The sequence below is a fragment of the Cebus imitator genome, unplaced genomic scaffold (genome assembly GCF_001604975.1).
Source record: "Cebus imitator isolate Cc_AM_T3 unplaced genomic scaffold, Cebus_imitator-1.0 Scaffold6, whole genome shotgun sequence".
Classification (NCBI taxonomy): Eukaryota; Metazoa; Chordata; class Mammalia; order Primates; family Cebidae; genus Cebus; species Cebus imitator.
The window spans coordinates 4,413,446-4,436,214 of NW_016107321.1; the positions used below are offsets into that span (position 1 = coordinate 4,413,446).

The 22,769-nt window shown below is 40.6% G+C and overlaps 1 protein-coding gene across 1 annotated transcript in view; it reads right to left on the bottom strand.

Annotated features, from left to right (window-relative positions):
• Positions 1-22,769, bottom strand: part of SLC22A3 (solute carrier family 22 member 3) — a 104,781-nt gene that overhangs the window by 44,961 nt on the left and 37,051 nt on the right. Inside the window, exon 2 of the mRNA XM_017538035.2 lies at positions 6,747-6,850. Coding sequence (XP_017393524.1) covers positions 6,747-6,850 — 104 coding nt within the window. The remainder of the gene's footprint in view (positions 1-6,746; positions 6,851-22,769) is intronic.

Here is a 22,769-nt window from a genome sequence, read left to right on the forward strand (position 1 = left end):
ACTGCTTTGTCAAAGATCAGCTGACTATATTTATGTGGGTCTATTTCTAGGCCCTCTATTTTATTCCATTGAACTACTGGTATATGCCTATTCTTTCACAAATACCACACTGTCGTGATTACTGTAGCTTTACGGTAAGTCTTGACGTCAGGTAGTGTCAGCCCTCTGGCTTTGTTCTTCTCCTTCAATACTGTGTTGGCTACTCTGGGTCTTTTATCACTAGGTATGAATTTTAGAATGTTTGTCAATATCCACAAAATAACTCTGTAGGATTTTGATTAGTATTGCATTGAATATATAGATCAAGTTGGGAAGAACTGATATCTTGATAATATTGAGTCTTCCTATTCATGAATGTTAAATATCTCTCCATTTATTTAGTTAATCTCTGATTTCTTTCATTAGATTTTGCACATTTCCTCAAATAAATCTTGTACATATGTTGTTAGATTTATATCTAAGTATTGTGTATTCTTGTGGTGCTAATATAAATGGTATTCTGTGTTTAAATTCAAATCCTACTTATTCACTGTTGGCACAGAGGAAAGCAATTGACTTTTGTGTATTAGCCTAGTACCCTGCAACTTTACTACACTCATTAGTTTCAGGAGCTTTTTGTTGTTAATTATTTTGATTTTCTACATAGAAAATCATGCCATCTGTGAACAAAGACAGATTTATTTCTTCCTTTCCAATCAGTATACCTGTTACTTCCTTTACTTTTCTTATTTATTGCAATAGTGAGGACTTCCAGTATGACATTGAAAAGAAGTTATTAGAGGTGACATATTTGTCTTGTTTCTGATCTTAGTTAGAAAGGGTGTATACAGTTTATCATCATTAAGTATGATATTATCTGTAGGTTTTTCATAGACATTCCTTACCAAGTTGAGAAAGTTCCCCTATATTTCTAGTTTACTGAGAGTTTTTGTCATGTATAGATGTTGGATTTTGACAAATACTTTTTCTGCATCTATTGATATGATCATGTCATTTTTTTCTTCCTTAGTTTGTTAATGTGACGGATTACATTAATTGACTTTAGAATGTGGAACCAATCTTACATACTTGGGATACTACTCACGTGGTATGCTACAGATGTATAAAATTATACATCTGGTTGTGATGTATGATTTATATACATATATATGTGTGTGTGTATATATATAGTTGGATTTTACTTGCCAATTTTTGTTGAGGACTTTTGCACTAATGCTCATGAGATATATTGGTCTGTAGTTTTCTTTTCTTGTAATGTTTTTGTCCAATTTAGGTATTAATGTAATACTGCTCTCAGAATAAGTTAGAAAGCAATCCCTCTAATTCTGTCTTTGGAAAGATATTGTAGGGAGTTGGTAGAGTTTCTTTTTTAAATGTTTGGCAAAATTCACCTGTGAACCCATCTGGGCCTAGTGCTTCCTGTTTTGAAAAGTAATTAACTATTGATTCAATTTATTTAATAGATATAGCTCTATTCAGATTGTCTGTATGATCTTGGGTGAGTTTTGGCAGATTGTAACCTTTCAAAGAATTGGTCCATTACAAGTAGGTTATCAAATTTGTGAGCACAGAGTGTTCATAGCATTTGTTTATTATTCTTTTAATGTCCATGGGATCTGTCATAATGTCCCCCCTTTTATTTCTAATATTAGTAATTTGTGTCTTCAACCTCTCTCTCTCCTCTTTCTTTTTTCTCAGTCTGACTGGAGGCTTATGTATTTTTTTGATCCTTTCAAATAACCAGCTTTTGGTTTTATTTTCTCCATTGATTTCCTGTTTTTAATTTTATTGATTTCTGCTCCAATTTGTATTTTTTTTCTTCTACTTGTCTTGGGTTTAATTTGCTCTTCTTCAGTTTTCTAAGGTGAAAGCTTAGACTATTGATTGTATATATTTCTTCTTTTCTAATATATGTATTCAATGCTATAAATTTTCCTTTAAACATTGTTTTTGTTGCATTCCAAAAGTCTTGAGTGTTTTTATTTTCATTTTGTTTAAGATACTTTTTAATTTATCTTGAGATTTCTTGTTTGACCTATGTGTTACTGAATATGTGTTGTTTTATTTCAAAGTATTTGGGGATTTTCCATCTATCCTTCTGTTATGAATTTCTGGTTTGATTCCACTGTGGTCTAAGAGCAGACATTGTATAATTTTTATGTCTTTAAATTTGCTAATACATGTTTTTATGGCCCAGAATGTGATCTAGTTTGAATATTGCATGTTACTATTTCATGTGAACTTGAAAAAAATGTTAATTCTGTTGTTGTTAGATAAAGTTTCTAAACACAAAAATTATATACAGTTGATTGATGGTGGTGTTGAGTTCAATTGTGTCTTTATAGGTTTTCTACCTGTTGAATCTGACTATTTCCAGCAAAGGAATATTCAACTCTCCAATGAAATGGTGGATTAATCTATTTTTTCTTTTAGTTTTGTCACAGTGTTTGTCTCTTATAATTTTGTACTCTGCTACTAGGCACATACACATTAAGGATTATTGGCTTCTTGGAGAATTGACCCCTTTATCATTACATAATGCCCCTTTTTAGTCCTGATAACTTTCCTTCTTCTGAAGTCTGCTCTGCTGATAATAATATAGCTACTTTTGCTTTTTTTTAAAAAAAAATTACTGCTAGCATGGTATATTTTTCTCCATTCATTTACCATTAATGTATATATGTCTTTATATTTAAAGTGTATTTCTTGTAGACAACATATATTTGGGTCTTGTTTGTTGATCCACTGTGACAATCTCTTTCAGTTGGTGCACTTATGCTATTTTACATTTAAAGTGATTATTGATATGGTTGGATTAATGTCCACCATATTTGCTATCATTTTCTGTTTGTTTCCCTTATTATTCTTATGTTTGTATTCCATACTTTTTCCTGGCTTTTGTGGTTTAATTGAACAGTAGTTTATAGGATTCCACATTTTCTTCATTTTTAGCATATCAGTCATACTTTTTAAACAAATCTGTTTATTAGTAGTTGCTTTAGAGTTTACAATATACATTTACAACTAATTCAAATCCACTTTCAAATAACACTGTATCACTTCATGAGAGCATGAGTACCTTATAACAAAAAATACTCTCTACATATGCTTATGTATGCTTACATATGTAAGCATGCACAATCAAACATATTGTTGCTGTTACTATTTTGAATAAATTATTGTCTGTTACATCTAATGAGAATAGGAAAAATAAAAATTTTTATTTTTCTTATTTTCAATTGATCTAACAGATAATAGTTTATTCACTTATTCCTCTCCAATGCCTTTCCCTAATGTAGATCTGAATTTCTAACCTGATCATTTTCATTCTCTCTAAATAATTTCTTTTAATATTTATTGCAAGGCATCAAATTCCCTCAATTTTTGTTTGTCTAACAAAGCCTTTATTTCTCCTTCACTTTTAAATGATAACTTAGCAGAGCACAGAATTCTAGATTGGAATTTTTTTTCTCAAGACCTTAAGTATTTATTCCATTTTCTTCTTGCTTACATTTTTTCTGAAAAGAAGTAGGATGTAATTTTTACCAGTGCTCTTTTTCTATAGTAAGAGGTTCCCCCCCCTTCTTTAAGAAGTTTTCCTTTATCTTTGACTATCTGTAGTTTGACTATGATACAACTAGGTATACTTTTTTGATGTTATTCTACTTGATTTTCTTTGCATTTCCTTGATTTGTGGTCTCTGACATTAATTTAAAAATAATTCTCTGTCATTATTGTTTCAAATATTTTTTCTATTTCTCTCTCTCTTTCTCCTCCTTTTGGTATTCCCATTACACAAATATTATATGTTTTGTAATTGGCCTACAGTTATTGAATATTCCGCTCTGCTTTTTCAGGTTTGTTTGTTTGTTTAATTTGGAGGTTTCTATTGGGATATCCTCAAGGCCAGAGATTCTTTCCTCAGCTATTTGCAGTCTCCTAATAAGCCTAGTAACAACATTTTTCATTTCTGTTACAGTGTTTTGATCTCTAGCATTTCATTTTGTTTCTTTTTTTAGAATGTTCATCTCTCTACTTACATGGGCCATCTGTTCTTGCATGCTGCTTTATCCATCAGGCTTCTTGGATTCGTTGTTTTACATTCCTAGCCTGATCATTCCAACATCACTGCCATATCTGAATTTAGTTCTAATGCTTGCTCTGTCTCTTCAACAGTGTGTGTGTGTGTGTGTGTGTGTGTGTGTGCGCACGTGTGTGTGTGTATTTTGGCTTTTAGTATGCCTTGTAATTTTTTCTTGGTGGACATGGTGTACTGGGTAAAAGGAACTGCTGTAAATAGATCTCCAGTAATGTAGTAGTGAGGTGTTGGGGGAGGGAAAGCAGTCTGTGGTTCTATGAGTAGCCCTCAGTCTTTTAGTGAACCTATGCCTCTGAACAGTGAACTTCACAAGTGCTTCTCTATCCCTCTCCTCTTAACTAAGAGAGGATGGGTAGAGGGGGCTGGAGCTGGATATTTCCCTTCTTCCAAGTGCAAAGTGTTTTTCTTTCTCTACTTGGAAGGCTAGAAGGGGCTGGAGTTGGTATTTCCCTTCCCCCAGATCAATGAGGTGCTCAGAAAATCCTAGAAGATGAGATTCTGGTTAAACATCTTCTCCTGAGGGCAGACATTGTTAAAAACAATGTTCTGGCATGTTTCAGAATTGTTCCTTTTCCCCTCTGGCTGCCAGAGCATGAGGGATTTTCCTTGATATTCACTTTGAGAACCTTGTAGAGCTTCAGGTGGCAATAAATAAATAAATCACAAAAGCCTGGGCTCTCCTTTCAGTGAGTCCCTCTAGAATTTGTAATCCTCCAGCTCATCCACACTGATCCTCGGGAATTCATCACTTACAGTTCATGTTTATCTACCTTGGCTCTCCCAAGGAGGTTTCTGTGCCTGTGTTATGATTCTCTGTACTCTCCTATCTGTCTTTCTATCTGGGGCAGGGCCTGGGTGCGGTGGGGGGAGCAGGGCTGAAGGCAGCAGTTTGTCCTGTGATCTCACTTCTTTTACGAATCTAAGAAGAATTATTGATTTTTCAGTTTGTTCAGCATTTTACTTGTTGTCAAGGCTGAGTGGCAAATTCTAAGCTCCTTATCTGCTGAACAGCCCCAACCTAGATTTTTAAATTCACTTTCTGCCCTTCCTACAATGTACTCTCATAGACAAATGGCATATTAAGTTACTTCTTGTTCTTCCTTCACAGATATAAATCATGGATATGGAGGAAGAGAAGAAGCCAAATGCTGGAGGCAGAGTTATTCATGGCTCCTCTTTCTCCCAGGTCTGGCTCCTCCCCTAAATGCAGCATGTCCTATGTGAGAACAGATGCTCAATCACTTAGAAGAATACAGGTAGAGGGAATTCTCCAACTTTAATAAAGTTAATTTAGTTTGGAGATACGTTTATTGATAGAGTAAGAGAAAAAAAAAAGCACAGATGAAGCAAAACTTAATATTTAAATTAGAAAGAATAAAAACAAAGCAAAATACTTAAACTGCACAGTTCCAAATTGTAGCCAGAAAAAAAGAAGAAATGGGGGGAGGTTGAGAAAGGAAAGATGAAGCTTGAAAGGGCTAGAAGTAGAACAGGAGAAAAAGGCATCGATAAAAAGAAGAAAAAGGGGAAACGGCATCACACATAAAAGGATCAGCAGAAACTCACATTCGAAGGATAGCTGTGGAGAGGGTGAGAGAGAAATGTGAAAGAGAAAGAAAAACGGCAGAAAATGAAACCCAAGGCTCTACCCATTTTGAAGCACTGGTGTGATTAAACTTAGATCTCCAAATGGCTACAGAATTTGGGGCCTTTGGTTGTTCTATTAGCTAAGTAATTGCTGTTTGCAGTTCTCTGAAAGGCACCCTTAGTATCACCCACTGAATGGCACAGTCACAGGGCGTTGGGGCTGGGCTGGATTAACCAGTACAATATTAGGCCAGATATGGCCATGAGTCAGAGATGGATTAACCAGAACAATATTAGGTCAGAAATGGCCATGAGTCAGCGATTCCCAGTCGATACTCCTATTACTTCTGCTAAGGGGGATAGAGAGGAGTATTAAATTACTGCAAGTATTTTTATAGTTAGAATTGGGATAAAAAAAGAGCTAAACATGAATACAATAACTAGCATCAGTGATATTAAGGAAGAAGAATATTTAAATAGAGAGCATGACTGGCTTGAATATATACACTTACCATGCCTGCCATTGGACAGTTGCATTTATGAATACAAAATAATAGAGAAAAAACTCCTTTAATGTTTTTTAGAAAAATGTTTTTTCACAGAGTTTTAAATTTGTAGAAATATAAGGGTTTCTTTTTAAAAAAAAATTAGGTGAAACAAATTTGGAATGGGCCAATCTTATGATTAAATCAATCAAACCACAACCAGTAAGTTGCTACTGAAGTACATCAAATTGATTGACTCTATAGTATCCAGCACAACAATGCATCACCCCAATCATGCTGTTCCTGCTTTGGAGGTCTGTGTTTTCCTTCTGATACTCTCAGATCTACTGCGAGCAGCTTCAGGCCTTTGTGCAGTTCAAGGAAGAAGGAGATGAAATTTGAGAAGAAAACAATTAGTCAAACCAGCAAGTGTGAATGTCATGAATGGTGGAATCAAGAATTGTTTCCAAATTTGGCAAAAATACTGTTTTAATAGTTAATATAAAACATTTTTCTTCCCCATATTGATGCATGGTATTACAGTGATGTAAAATGGCTGTCACATTGGTACCTACCTGTCCGCTGCATAGCCTAAGGTGAATGCTCCGGTCAGGAAGCCGAGGTTCAGGATGGCTTGGGTGAGGTCCAGCATCCACGCATTGACACAGACTAGGTCAAACTGAGAAAACAAAGAAAACACACATGGAGACACGTGGAAACGTTGATCTTCAAAACACCGTTATCTTTTGTATAGATCAATGGTCTGTAAAACATTTTCGCTGATATACTCCTTACATAAATTATGAAAATGTATCACATGCACTTGTTTACATTAGTACATAAATATTCTTTACCAGTTTAAATAACTACAAAGGATGTGATTTTCATTATACTATAAATATGGACATTTAAAAATAATGTTGTTATAACATCATTCTTTTAAGTGTATTAAATAGAGCAAGGGTTCCCAACCCCCGCGTCATGGACTAGTACCAGTTTGTGGCCTGGTCAGGAACGAGGCCTCACAGAATGAGGTGAGCAGCAGCAGGCCACGAGCATTATTGCCTGAAATCCGCCTCCTGTCAGCTCAGCAGCGGCCTTAGATTCCCATAGGAGCATGAAACCTACTGGGAGCTGGGCGTGGAATCTCGGTTCTGCACTCCTTATGAGAACCTAACTAATGCCTGATGATCTGAGGTAGAATAGTTTCATCCTGAAACTGTCGCCCCCAACTTCCCCTACTCCCTCCATCTGTGGAATAATTGTCTTCTATGAAACTGGTCTTGGTGCCAAAAAGGCAGGGACGATTGCAAGAGAGTATGAATATTGCAGCAGCTGGACATCTGCCATCAGGTGTCCAACCGCTATGAACAGACTGCTCTTTAACAGTCTGAAATTTGACATCAGTCTTTTTTCTCTTTGAACTGTTATTTTCATGTCCACAGACTTTTATTCTAACATATTTTGCGGAGAAAATATTTTATAGGTTTTGTCACCATACTTCTATGCACAGTGAGTTACATATATAAATTGACATTTAATTTTTAAAAATTTCCTGTGGCAATAAGTCTCTAAATATTGGAATTTTTTCTGATTGGGTTATAATTAAAATTATCATTAGATCATAATTGATGAAAAACATAAGATGTAATACATTTTAAGAAATAATTATTATACAGAAGTAAAATTTTGTTGGAAATGTACATCTCCATGGCCAGAATAATGTTAAGAGAGTCTAAGTTTTTCCAGTTAGGTCATAAAATCAGTGGATATATTATTTATTACTAGAATGAGTTAGGGCTCAATATTAATTATGTTTCTGCTTTTCGTTTTTATAAATTTATGAGCCAAGAAGATTTGTCTGTAAAAATAAATCAGTGAGAATGGAGGGAGTTTTGTTACAGAAATGTTACTCAATTCTTTTACCTCCTTCTCAGCTGTATGCCAAGATCTATCAGCAAATTATTTTTATTTTTCTATTAGGCAGTGTAATAGGAATGCTACTAAATTCTTTAACCCCCTTCTTGGCTGTGTGCCAAGATTCACATAGTGATCTATCAGCAAATTATGTTTAATTAAGTAATCAGTCATTTACATTTACTTACTTATAATTAGTCTTACCTTAAGAAAGTTAATTACTTTCTTAATACTGGAACAATATGTGAAATTGGCCCATTGTTTGGTGCCCTGCATATTTTAAAACTTCAAGTCAATGCCTCACAGTAAGATGAGAGAAAGGTACAATTCATTTTGCAAAGTGGTAAAAGTACAATTTTGGGTAGGAACCTGCATCCTTAAAATGGACATATTCTTAGACAAATTTGTTTTGGGAAAGAGGACAAATGTGAGTTGAGGATCTGAAACCTGACTCCCTTAAAAGCATCCAGGCCCACAATTCCTGTGGTCATCTTTGAAAATCTCCAAGTGGTATGCTTACCCCAGTTTCATGCTGCAGTCTAACCACTGCAGTAGACTCTAGCATGAAGAGTAAATTAATGGGGTTGGAATATGAATTGGGAGGAGTCTTATAAATACATATTCATAAGCAAGCTATCGTGTTTACTTATAAAGTCCAACGTCTTGCCTTGGTTTTCCAGCTAACGACCTGTCACCTAACATAGTTTGGAAAAAATTGGAGGCAGTAGTAGCTGGCCTCCCACAGAGCTGCTGAGTTGACCAGTTGAGATGAAAGAAATAAAGACATTTACAAATATGCATAATAGTTGTAATGATGGTCATTTTAAAGAACTTTTATCATCAATTTTGGTTTTTCGAGGTAAAAAAAATTTTATTTTAAGTAAACAAGTTGATGATTATTTATCTGAAATAATTTCTCATTGGAATTAAGCAGGTAAAGAATGCACCTAAAATAAAAGTACATAAAATTTCAGAAATCAAACAGACCATCTAACTACCAGCAAAAATGCAACATTTTGCTTTGGAAAAGTATCAACCAGTATCAAATATAAAAACCCAAACAGTAGAATTTGCTTCATCCATCTGTACTTCAAACAGCTAGGTTAGCTAGCAGAGGGAAACAGGGGTCCTTTTGTAGATGAAATAGCAAGGCCTATCAAGAGCTTACCTTTTAATAAATTTGTTCAGCCACTTTTGAACTATGTGAATTAAAATGCCCCCAAAAGATTATTTAAACCCATTCAATGTTCTTTAATATAAAACTGATTCTCTTCTTGACTGTTCCATAAATGTAATAGTCAAATAGGATTTTTCTCATATTCTGTATGTAAATGAGAATCAATTTAAAATAAATACCTCAATGGTTAAAGTGCAGCGATAACACAACATTTTCTAAATTCTGTGATGGGCATCTGGGCCAGATACTGCCTGCCCTTCTGTGTTTTCTTCTGCAGCTCAGGGCACTACATTTCTCAGATTCCTTTGCTGGTAGGGTTCTGTGTAGGCTGCAGCAGTAGGGAGCTAGTGCAAGATCAGAAAGCAGGAGGGAGGCAGTGGACATTCTCCTTCTGGCTGTGGCAGCAGCTCCAGCTCCAATCCTGACAGTGGTGGCTGTGGGAGTCAGCCAGTGGCCCATGTGCTTGGCCACTTGGGGGCAAAGGGATACTGCCCTATACAGCTAGTGCTCGACTTATGACCACGGTCGGGACTGCGGACTGGTCTTAACATGATTTGGTCGTAAGTTGAGTAGGCTATATGTACAGTTGAAATGGTGTACGTGGAGATGGTAGTGCTGCCAGAAACTGGTCCGCACTGTCGTACGCCCAGCTGGGCAACATTTGCGCTGCCAGACGTGGAGCTGTCGTGGCTAGCGATTATGGTCGTAAAGTCGAATGGTCGTAAGTTGCATAGGTGGTAAGTCGATCAATACCTGTAGTTGCCAGCTTTGTAATGGCTGCCCAGCAGGGCAGGTACTGACCACCAAGACACTGCAGGAACTGTCCTTCCTGATCCCTGTCCTCTCCTTCTTCAGCTCTTCCAAAACAGCTCAAATCCTAACCCTTTAATTAAATCCTCTCTGGTTAAAATACCTAGCCTGGTTTCTGTTTCCATGACTGGGATCTTGCCATCTTTTGAAAGTAGAAAATAAAGCAACAAATTACGTATCTCTAAAGAAACGCACATACATCCACACATGCTTGTATTTTCTGTACAGGAAAAATTGCAGGCCCAAGGATTGAAGGGTGTGGCGTTGACTTTTGCTCATAGATTCAGGGGGCAGACCTGTGCCTCTAGGGGCTGGCACATCCTAATCAGTTCTCAGCTTGCTGCTTGCCTGCTGATGCAACCTCTCTGGGCCTGTGATACGTCTTTCGTGTTTAAAGAGAGGTTAACGGGGACCAAAGCCAATGAGCTTCACAGGCTAGGTCCTTTTTCCTGATATAAAGTACTAAAAGCTTGTTGTAGTTCCTAGGGAGACCTAAAACCCACCTCTTGTCAACGGGAGATCCTTGTGGATCACCAACGATTTGCTTAAGCCTGAATCAAAGATGCACCTTTACGTCCTTCTCCTAAGGCAATCTATGTAGAATGACTGAGGTATCTCCTATTTTTTTTCAAAGTGTCCACATGCAAAAATATTAAGCGATTTTAAATGTTCATAAATCCATGTGTACTCATTCTGTTACTTATTAATCTTCAAAGTCACTTTTACACAAAGAGAATAATGCCTTTTGGCATGAGCAGAAAGTCTGATAAAAGACTCAAACAACTGTTCACATAAGGTAAGGATTACATTGCTTCATCATTTTGCAGAGAGCCCGAGTAACTAACCAAATGAGAAACTTTTGAAGGGTTTCCAAGTGAGGGTTTTTCTTTGCTTTTCTTGGTTGTTAAAATCCAAATAGACGTTATGTTCATTAGAGTTGTAATGATGACATGCTGGGGCAAGTAATTATTAGATACTTGCTAAAGTTGTAATTTTCAAATTATCCTTTAAACAAGAGCAACAAATCATCTCCTGTTTACAAAGATCAAAGCTAAGACGGAAGGTAGAAAATAATGCAAGTATTTAAAAGGCTTAGAACCTCAGGAGAGGGGACTTATTTGCTCCTTGGACCACAGGGAATGGACCCAGGTGGCCATCAGCTGGATTTTTCTACTGGGGTCTAGGTTAGCCCTCTTGAACAAACTCTCACCTAAGAGATTCTAAGATTAGACGATATCACAGTATTTTACTTTAGTTACAGCACTCGTTCACAGTGTGCATTTTTCTAGGAGAAAGAAAATCTCTGAAGTCAAATGACAATATCTATGTGCTCCTGTTTTAATTTTCTAGGGATGAGTTGTCAATGGAAACTTTCCTAATCAGCCCTTAGCTTGAAATCAAGAGTCATTAAATTCTTCATCAGTGTGTGTGTTTTCTTTTTAAGGTCACTGACACTGTCAGGTGTGGTGTGCTCCTGGCTACATTTTGCATTGGTCAAAACAATGACATGTAGACTCCATGAGCAACTTCCATTTTTAGTCAACCACACAGCAATGTAACAGAGCCTCATAATGGCTCAAAATTATAGTAATCATAAAGAATAATTTGGTTTGGGTTTCCATGAGGAAAAAGGATGTCATATTAATTCAACTCATCATGAAAAAATTTTATCATGATCTGATGGTATTATTTGGGCACCTTCATTTAATATCAGAAAGCTAAGACTTTTTATACTGCAGGTATAAAAAGTAATTATCAGGGATTGTGGAGATTGCTCCAATTTTGTTTGGTTGGCATTATGCCAACAAGGCTGGGAGGAATATCAGTGATGTCCACACCTTGTTTCTGCCCCTGGGAGGAACTTGTTATACAGTTTGGGAGCCAAGGTCAATTTAGGTGAAACAAATGTAGAGCAGCTGAGATCTAAACAGAATGGGATTGACTCAATGTAAGAGAACTTCAGAAGAAGAAGTGGCCCATGTAGGCAAGAGCAGCTGGAGATGTGAAGAAGGTGGGACCACAACAGGTGTCACAATGAGCTGTATTTAGACAAAAATCAAAGGAAAAAGGACACTGAAGACAAGGTGAGGAGCAGGCCCAGGCACAGAGACAGAAACATGGATGCCAGCACAGTTCTGCCTGGCATGTGGCTGGGAAGTACAGCATTCGAAGCTGGATAGCCGCATGTCCCCATCCCACCTTTGATAGGGAAGGGAGTGCAGGTCGATGGCCAAGACAGGAAGCCAGGTTAGAGAGAGTGTGTGTACCCTTAGGACAGGTAGGATGAAGCTCAAACGGATTGAGGAAGAGTCTGGAAGGCTGCAGGTAGAAAGGCCCCAGGACAGAACATGATTCCAGGGAGCCAAGATCACGTCCAAGAGGGTAAACCCAGAGTCTGCAATGATTGCCCAGAATGGGGTGACTTAGTTTAATGCAGGGAGGCATCATTATGAAATATAGGCTCTTAGATCCTCATTTGTCATTGAAGCTGTTCTCCAAGCTTCACAACTACCGGGTTTTACTATAGGTTAAGCAGCTAATCTTCAAAGCATGATGGAGCAATGTCTTCTAAATGCATCGCTTTTTGTCTAAACTTGTGAAATTGGGAGACATGAAAGTAGTAAATCTGTCTGAATAACAATTCCTGTCATTTATCAACTTATGCACTTGGTGACTCATCCTCAGGTTGTACAAGATACATGTGATACAACAGCCCCTCTCTGTTGAGGCTGTTTTATTTCTTTGTAGTGGAGGTTTGCAGTCACGCATCTTAAAATGTTTACAATTTCTCCAAATAACTGAGACTGTCTAAAGAGGAGAAAGAGATGAAAGTTTTAAAACATGTACAGGCTCCTCTTGGCAGAGATGAGCCCTAGTTCTGGAGCCAGACAGCCTGGATATCTTGACTTGGCTGCTCCTAGCTCTGTGTTCCCTGGTGATTTTCTAACATTGTTGATTTGTAACTCTACCTATAAGATGAGAGGAAGAGCTGGAATGATGACATCATTGATATTATATACATAAAGCACTCAGCCAGTGCCTGAGACATAGTAACTGTCCAATAAATGTTGCCAGTTGCATTATAACCAGTAATATAATACTGATGATAATAAATTCTATATATATATAGAATTACTTGGGGTAAATGAAAAATGCCTGAGTCCAACTCCAGTCCAATTAAATAGGATCTAGTCTAAAATGCAGTTGATATAGAGGTTATCAACTGTTTACCTGCTGGGAAATAGTTAATTTCAGCATATTTTATTGTATTAGTGTCCCCCCAACCCCGTAAATTTTATATCTGCCTGAAACTTCAGAATTTGACCTTTGGGAATAGGATCTTTGCAGATGTAATGAGTTAAGATGAAATCATGCTGCATCAGAGTTGGCCCTAGTTCAGTGACAGGTATCCTTTGAGGAAGAGAAAACAGAGACATAGCCACATACCAGAAAACGGCCATATGAAGCCAGAGACAGAGATTGGAGTGATGCATCTACCAGCCAAAGAGTGCCAAGGACTGGCAGCAGTGCTGGAGCCAGGACAGGCACGGAGCAGACCCTCTCTTAGAGCCAAAGAGAGAACTTGGTCCTGTGCACATCTTGACCTTGGATTTCTGGCCTCTAGAAATAGGAGCAAATGAATTTCTATTGTTTGAAACCACCCAATTTCTGGTATATTGTTTCATCAGCCCTAGGAAACGAATACTCCTATCATTTGAGCATAAAACAAAGCATTATTAAAACAACAAAGACGATGGCTGTCTCCTCTGTGTCCTCACTCCTTGGAATTCAGGGATGAGCTTTGTGTTGGGTCCTGGTCCACACAACTGCATTTCCCTGGTGGCAGTCATCTCATTTCCCAGTTGCAGCCCCCTGGAGAGAGTGCACGTCTTTCTCCCGCCCTCTCAGGTGTCAGCCTGGACCCACAAGATACTGGCTTCCCAAGCACAGAGGACTGGACAGCCTAGCAGTAATGGGAGCTGCTGTCTCTCAGAACAATCTCTGACCAGTAAAAGATGAGACACAAGAGAATAGGGATCCCAACACCTTGATGGCTTCTCTGAGACACAAGTGTTCCACTAGGCTGTGCAGAGCTCCCTGGGGAATTAGGACAGTGCATTGGCTGTGGAGCTGTGGCTGGCTTGGGGTTTCTCTCTCTGAATTGCTCTCCCTCCTTCCTACATCTCTTCCTTTCTCCCCTCTTCTTCCCTGGGATGGCAGCCCATAATCAAGAATTAATAGTAAGCTTTTACCCCAGTCTCCAACATTATTAAAATTTTTTTTCTTTTACTTAATCACCTCTTAATACTATCACACCCAGGCTCCAATTTTTAAAGCACTCAGGCTTAACAAGTGGACCACAGCTATCTGAATAGGGCTATTCTATTTTCAAGTCATGCCTCCCTTCATGCTATCTGACTTCAAACTGAACTACAAGGCTACAGTAATCAAAACAGCATGGTACTGGTACCAAAACAGAGACATAGACCAATGGAACATAACAGAGGCCTTGGAGGCAATGCCACACATCTACAACCATCTGATCTTTGACAAACCTGACAAAAGCAAGCAATGGGGAAAGGATTCCCTGTTTAATAAATGATGTTGGGATAACTGGCTAGCCATGTGCAGAAAACAGAAACTGGACCCCTTCCTGACACCTTACACTAAAATTAACTCCAGATGGATTAAAGACTTAAACATAAGACCTAACACCATAAAAACGCTAGAAGAAAACCTAGACAAAACCACTTAGGACATAGGCATAGGCAAGGACTTCATGACTAAAACACCAAAAGCATTGGCAACAAAAGCCAAAATAGACAAATGGGATCTAATTAAACTCCAGAGCTTCTGTACAGCAAAAGAAACAACCATTAGAGTGAGCCAGCAACCCACAGAATGGGAAAAAATTTTGCAATCTACCCATGTGACAATGGGGTAATATCCAGAATCTACAAAGAACTAAAACAGATTTACAAGAAAAAAAAATCCATTCAAAACTGGGCGAAGGACATGAACAAAGGAAAAAACAAATCCATTCAAAAGTGGGTAAAGGACATAAACAGACACTTTTCAAAAAAAGACATATATGAGGCCAACAAACATGAAAAAATGCTCATCATCACTGGTCACTAGAGAAATGCCAATCAAAATCACATTGAGACACCATCTTATGCCAGTTAGAATGACGACCATTAAAAAATCTGGAGACAACAGATGCTGGAGAGGATGGGGAGAAACAGGAACACTTTTACACTGTTGGTGGGAGTGCAAATTAGTTCAACCATTGTGGAAGACAGTGTGGCAATTCCTCAAGGACCTAGAAATAGAAATTCCGTTTGACCTAGCAATCCATTACTAGATATATAACCAAAGGATTATAAATCATTCTATTATAAAGACACAGGCACACATATGTTCATTGTGGCACTGTATACAATAGTAAAGACCTGGAACCAGCCCAAATGTCCATCAATGATAGACTGGATAAGGAAAATGTGGCACATATACACCATGGAATACTATGCAGTGATAAAAAATGATGAGTTTGTGTCCTTTGTAGGGATATGGATGAATCTGGAAACCATCATTCTCAGCAAACTAACTCAAGAACAGAAAATCAACCACCACATGTTCTCACTCATAGGTGGGTGTTGAACAATGAGAACACATGGACACAGGGAGGGGGCATCACACACTGGGGTCTGTTGGGGGGAAATAGGGGAGGGACAGTGGGGGGAGGGGAGTTGGGAGAGATAGCATGGGGAGAAATGCCAGATGCAGCTGACGGGGAGATGGAGGTAGCAAACCACATTGTCATGTATGTACCTACGCAACAATCCTGCATGATCTGTACATGTACCCCAGAACCTAAAGTAAAATTATATATATACATATATACTATATTAAAAAATTCGTTTTATTTTTGTGGGTATGTAAAAAAAAATTCATGCCTCCACATTTTGGAGGAGTCTGTTTAAAAAAGTATAGGTTATCCAACCATGGCATGTGTACACCTATGTAACAAACCTGCACATTCTGCACATGCACCCCAGAACTTCAAGTATAATGAAGAAAAGAAGAACAATAGATTTAACAACACAAATTAAAAGTGATTACCGTAGAAAAAAGTATACATTATAAGTGGTGATTAATCAGTTCTAAATTAATCAAAGGCACAAATACTTGGCACTCGTAGTTACTGTTTTTCAGGAACTAAATATCTTGAGTCACCACATTGATTTAAGGCAATTCCATTCAAAAGGAGGGACCACACAGAGTCCCGCCCAAGGCCAGCTTCACCGTACAGACTCTGCCCCATCCCTGCTGGAGCCTGTGTTGAACAGGTCCCACACGGTCTCCAAGGCTGTCAGCCCGACCAGCAGGTCCTGCCGCCCAGATGGGTTTTGTTGCTCTCGCCCTGCAGCCACACACCTGGCACTACCAGGGCTTCCCTTCCACAAAGAGAGAATAGTGCTAAGCCAGGGCATGAGTTAAGAGCTGAAACTGCAGCCTCGCTCTGAACATCTGGGTGGAATATCATCAACACTGGGAGTACAAATGGTCAAGAAGGGACCAACCTCTGACCTGCTCTACCCTTGGGTTATGGAGCAGAGATGTGTCACAGAGTCATGTGGACAGGCCACGGCTGCACATCAGGGCACCCTGACTGCTTGGATGCCTCAACCCCCTTACTTCCTCCGGCGACAGTGGCAGGACTGAATTTTGGAGAATCACCCTTGTCACTGTGAGCAAGAGCAGAGTCCTGTCAGTCAAGGCACTCGGCCCCTATTGCTGTGGCCTCCCACATGGCCACGTTGGGCTATAAAGGACTGGCTGAAGGGGATTGAGGTTTTTCTGCTTGGCACTCTGTAGTCTCTATAAATTTTTGTTCATTGATTGGTTCAGTCAGTTGGATAGTCCAAGGAACTGGCACAAGATTGATATAAAAACAAGACAAACAAATGGCTCAGGATCAAGGGCCAATTCTATGGAACAATCAGGTCACACAACTTTTTAATCCAGTGAGATTAACAGCCTTTCATGTGAGACATTTCATCATGTCGTCTGATCACGAGTATTCCGGAAAGATGCGTAAATTGGATGCTCTAGCCAGTGACTAGCTAATATATTCATTTTTTCGGAGCCCAAGAGGGGAGTCTGCCCCTTGGCCTCTCTCCTTGGTTTGGGGGTAACTGACAGCCAGTGCCTTGCAGCTCCAGTTGGCTGGATTCTTGCATTTTCTGACTCAGGTCTCCTATCTGCCCAAGCAGGCTGTGACTTAGCAGCTGATGCACAATGCAGCTTTGGGGTAATCCTTCTCTGTTCCTTTGCTTTCTAATAAGGAACCACAATCAGGTAACGTCTCTATTTTCATCCTACTTATTCTTGTTGCAGATAATTGCTGTTGGCTCTTAAGCTGATTCCTGTAAGTTTATTTCTAAGAAAATAAACATGAATAAGGTGGTGTATAGAACAGTCCTGAAAGGGAAAAATGGCTAAATTCAGAAGCACACCGTAGAGGGGCAACTCAAGGGACTGGACTCACAATAAGAAGCATTTCTATGACCATTTTACAGAAGTGTTTTTTTACTATAAAATAAGCAATTAAAATAGAGATTGAGAAATATACAGCAACTTAGTAAATGATTATTTTCAAAAAGAGGGCTCATGACTTAACACAGTGGTTCTAAAAGTATGGTCCCTGGGCCAGCAGCAACAGCATCATCTGGGAACTTATGAGAAATGCAAGTTCTTGGGATCCACCTCAGAGCCACTGAGGGGAGTTGGGAGAGATAGCATGGGGAGAAATTCTGGGGGTGGGTCCCAGAAATCTGTGTTTGAATCCATTTCTTCCAGTGGATTCTGATGCACACTCAAGTTTGAGAATCACAATATCACATATTATTTCTATTTGTTTTGTTTTGTTTTTCAAATGCAACACTCTGACATGTATTCTGGTTACCCTCTAGGAAGCCAAGGAATATTACTGCAGGCATGAGCATTGTAGACAAACTTAGTGTATCTGTTTCCTATTGCTATATAACAAATTTCCACCAACTTAGTGGCTTAGAATAACACACATTCATGATCGCACGGTGCTATAGGTCAGAAGCCCGGGTGGGCTCGGCTGTTCTCCCTGCCCCACGCAAGGTATCAGGGGCAGGCTGAACTCCATCTGCAGGCTCTGGGGAGGAATCTGCCTCCCAGCTCATCCGCGCCATTCACAGAATCCCAGTCCTTGTGGTTGTGGGACTGATACCCCCGTTTTCTTGCTGGTTGGAGGCTGGGAGTATAGAAACAAGGTCATGCCCAAAATAAAAGGAATTAGAATTCATTTCCAGATTATAATCCAGGCAATAGACATTATCTCCAGGACAAGGATGAGATACACATGCTATTCTGGGAAGATACTAGGAGAACTATTCACTGAGCACCTTTCTGGATTTTTGTTTTGTTTTGTTTACTAGTATTTACCTTGGAAAATACTGACAGCGTTTCTGAAGGTATGAGATCCAAAGTCTGATGAGGCTGGCAAACAGCCGAAGTCTAGGGCAGCATTTCCTAAGGTGACGCCTGTAAACACTGCTCCCATGAGGCCTCCAAAAACGTGAGTGGAGATCATCATACGTTAGTAAAATGTCTAGGATAGCCCTTCTGAATGGAGACATTCCAATACATTGGCATTTTAAGGTTCTGACAAGTCCTATAGCAAAGAAATCTTTTTGCCTAAGCTGAGATTGTGTCTGCGTGTATTTCCTCAGGAGCCCCTCTGGCTGTGGGGCACTGGAAATACTGCCTGTGAGTGTGACGGTTGTAACTGTAAAGTCACAAGCAGGCTTGGGGAGAGAAGCTGGGGAGCAGACTCCTGCTCACTTACAGGCAGTGAGAGGATTTTGTCTTTGGCCTCCTTCCCTCCGTTCAATGCCACTCCCTTACCACTCTTTCTTCATTCATTTTCTTTCCTCTGCCAACCTGCAACCTACAGAAAGCAAAGTTAAGCTGGGCCTGTTTATGCATCTCCCCAGGTTTTCATGGCTCCACATGCCCCTGGCCTTGGCAACTTGCTGTGTGGGAGCCAGGTCAGTTGCCACCCAAGCCTGTGTCCTGACCTGGCAGCTGTCTGGCCTCCCCAGAGGTAAAAGCTGGGCCTGGGCATGGCTGCCTGGGTGCCACGTGCAGGAGGCACAGAAGCTCCAGTGCCAGGTTGTACCCATCCCTGCTCCTGGAGCCACAACTCCCAGTCAGTGATGTGATCACAAGGGTAAACAACTGATACTGTATCCAATAAATTACATGAGCTATTTAACTCAGAGGTCTGGCTGCCCTGGTGGCTGCATGACCACGAGGCAGCCAGGAAGCCTGGGAAGTGTGCAGTGTGACCATCAAAATGAGAAACAGGAAGGAGACAGGAGGTGCAGTCCAGATGCATTGCTCTCTCCATCCTCTCAACAGACTCTGGTCCCATGAGAGGCTCCAAAGCAACAGCAACAACAACACCATGCCTTGGGGTGTGCTGTGCATGCCTGCCGACCTCAGCCCTTCTTGGAGAGCAGATGCCTTGGCTCTGCCAGCCCTTGGAAGACCTCTGCGCTGGTGGGTGGCAGCAGCTCCTCTGTGCATGGGATCTGGAGGGCTCTGTGGGCACCCCCACGCATCCACGTTCCTGCCCACTCTGCCCCACTCCCCTCCCCTCGCTCTTCCAGCTGGGTCTATACCTCCCCTCTCCACAGCAACTTAGCAGAAGCTTTGCTTCTCTACGTGCTTTCTGGGAAATCTGGGCTATGAAAAGCTATAGGCAAACTTTATAAGATATTCTCAGAATAAGGACAAAAGACATAAAGATAATCTCACTCAAAGAGATACCCTAAAACCAAGTGCTGCCCTTGAAGAATACAATTGACGATAAAGCCACAAATACCCTGCAGTGCCACAACCTTTCCTCTTTTAATATTCCTTTCAATTTCTCTTTCCCTCACCTAACCATGGAGGGAAAAGGGCAGGCTTCAGAAAACAGAAGACAGGCTGGAAAACAGAGAGCGGGATAATGGGCAGAGAGTAAGGGGCTGGAGGCGAAAGCAGAAGCCCCAAAGGCAGCAAGACCCCCAGAAGCTCCTTCATGTGCACAGGGCCATGCCCTGGTCTGCAGAAGATGCAGGCGGAAAAAGCCACACTGTTGACAGTCCACGTTCATCTCCAGGGGCCTGGGATCAAACAGTTGAGAAACATTGCTATGCACATGAACAAAATAAGACATAAGAAATATATCTTGGCTTCCAATCCCTAAAGGTCACTGAGTCACAGATTTATGAATTTCTCTCTGTCCCCATTCCAGTTGAGAGGACGCAACCAATACATTAACACAAATTCCAAGCCACAGGTAGAGACTAGAGACAGGTCCTGCCCACAGACGCAATGCCTGGGGAGGTTTTGACAGAGCAGAGCAGGCAGGACCCATGTCATCTGTCCCAGGCAAGGGAGCATGCAAGGGAGGTGAGCAAAAATTCATGACTCCTTCTCTCCATTCCCCTTCACTAACAGCTCCTGCACTGCCTGGAAGGCAGAGAAAGGCTACAAGGAGAATTCTGGGGTCCAGTTGTGCAGGAGCCCATGGGCCCAGCTGTCCACAGTACAGTTGTGGAAACCTCGCCCTGGCGCAGGTGTGTGTTGGAGGCTGGAGGCCACGGGACAGACAATACAGAGGTCAGTTGCTGAGCACCTGGAGGGAGGGCTTACCTCCTTCCCCCGCTGTCTTGTTCAGCCCTGTCAAACCCTCATGAGAAAGAGTGGCCAGAGCTCCTGAACCCATGGGTATCTCCCCTGAGCCCCACCAACCAGAAAAATTATGGTAAGTGGGAATTGAAAGGACTGAACATGGCACTGTGTCTCCCATGACAGACGGCAATGCACCTGCCACACCAAACAAACTGTCTACCTACAAATATGAGGAGAAGACACTGGCCAGGCAGGGCAGGGTTCAGCACGATTCTTCAGAAGAGCAGAACTTGAGGAAATGATTCCATGTACAACAATACGCAAGAAACAAGAAGTCACTAAAAACCTGAATTCGTGCTTTCAGTGAGACACAAGAGTCTGTTGCATTGATAAAATGAGAGCAATTAATCGTGAAAAAGAAGTATTCCACAAAAAGGACTCATTGGAGATGAAAATTATAACTGCTGAACTTAAGAACTCTTGGAGGCAGGGAGCTGCACACCGGTGGCTGGAGGAGAGTGAGCAGGACCCAGAGCGCGGTTCGATAAGTGCACCAGGAACCTGAGAACTCTAGCCATGGAGGAGGACCCTGCGAGACAAGAAGAGGAGCCCAGAGGAAGCCTGCTGTGCGGAGGCTGCTTTCCCTGCATGGGAAAGAGGGGAGCAGAGACGTGATTAGGCACAGAGAGAAAGTCCACCGTGTGGAGATGGCTTTCCCCAGGTGGGAGAGAGGGGAGCGGAGACACAGTGAGGCCTGCAGAGAAATTCTGATGGTGGAAGGAAGGTGGGAGTTGAGCAGCAGGTCGCGGAGGGAGCACTTAGACCCCCTTCACACCCAACCTCCCGGACCCCAGAGGCTGCCTAGGGGATCCAGAGATCTGCAGATCTGGCTGCTCCTCTTAGGGCTTGCACTTTTCTCTTGTGTTCAGCCCCACGAGCACCCCGGCTTAGAAGCACCTGTCTTTCCTGGGTTCTAACATGCTCCTCCCCGAAAGCTCCTGTCTCCCACCTTCCTCACCCTTAGTGTGAGATTCCAGTTTCTCTGCTGAGCTAAGTCAATTATTGTCTATATCTATTGATATGGATAGATATCTACATTCTGAGTAAAAATGAAAATCAGATTATAAAACTGGGCATATGATTCCATTGGTGTAAAATACTCTGAATTTATGCATGTACAATCATCCTCAGGGGATGACCATAATCTGGGGATTCATTCTAGGACCATCCTCAGATACCAAAATCCACAGATGCTCAAGTACCTGATATAAAATGATGTAGTATTTGGGCTGGGTGTGGTGGCTCACACCTGTAATCCCAGCACCTTGGGAGGCTGAGGTGGGCAGATCACCTGAGGTCAGGAGTTTGAGACCAGCCTGGCTAGCATGGCAAAAACCCATCTCTACTAAAAATACAAGAATTAGCTGATCCTGGTGGTGCATGCCTGTAGCTCCAGCTACTCAGGAGGCTGAGGCAGGAGAATTGCTTGTACCCGGGAGGCAGAGGTTGTAGTGAGCTGAGATGGCACCACTGCACTCCAGCCTGGGTGGCAGAGCAAGACTCCATTCTCTCCACCAAAAATGATGTGGTATTTGCATATAACCTATGCATATCCTTCCATACACTTTAAATTATCTCAGGTTATTTATAATACCTAACAAAACATAAATGCTATGTAGATTGTTGTTACATTGTATTGGTTTTTATTCATATTATTTTTATTATTGTGATTTTTGTTTTTCAAAAAATATGTTCAACTCATGGCTGGATAAATCTGTGGATGCAGACCCTGTGGATAAGTAGGGTGGACTGGACACTAAAATGTTGCAAGAGGGCACCTATTAAACTGATCTAAAGTTCTGAGTGGTTGGATAATTGGTGAGTTTGTTTTCGTATTTGTGTTTTATCAATTTCTTTTTGTACTGTGTTTGATTTATTTATTTATTCATTTAATTTTTTTTTTTTTTTTTTTTTT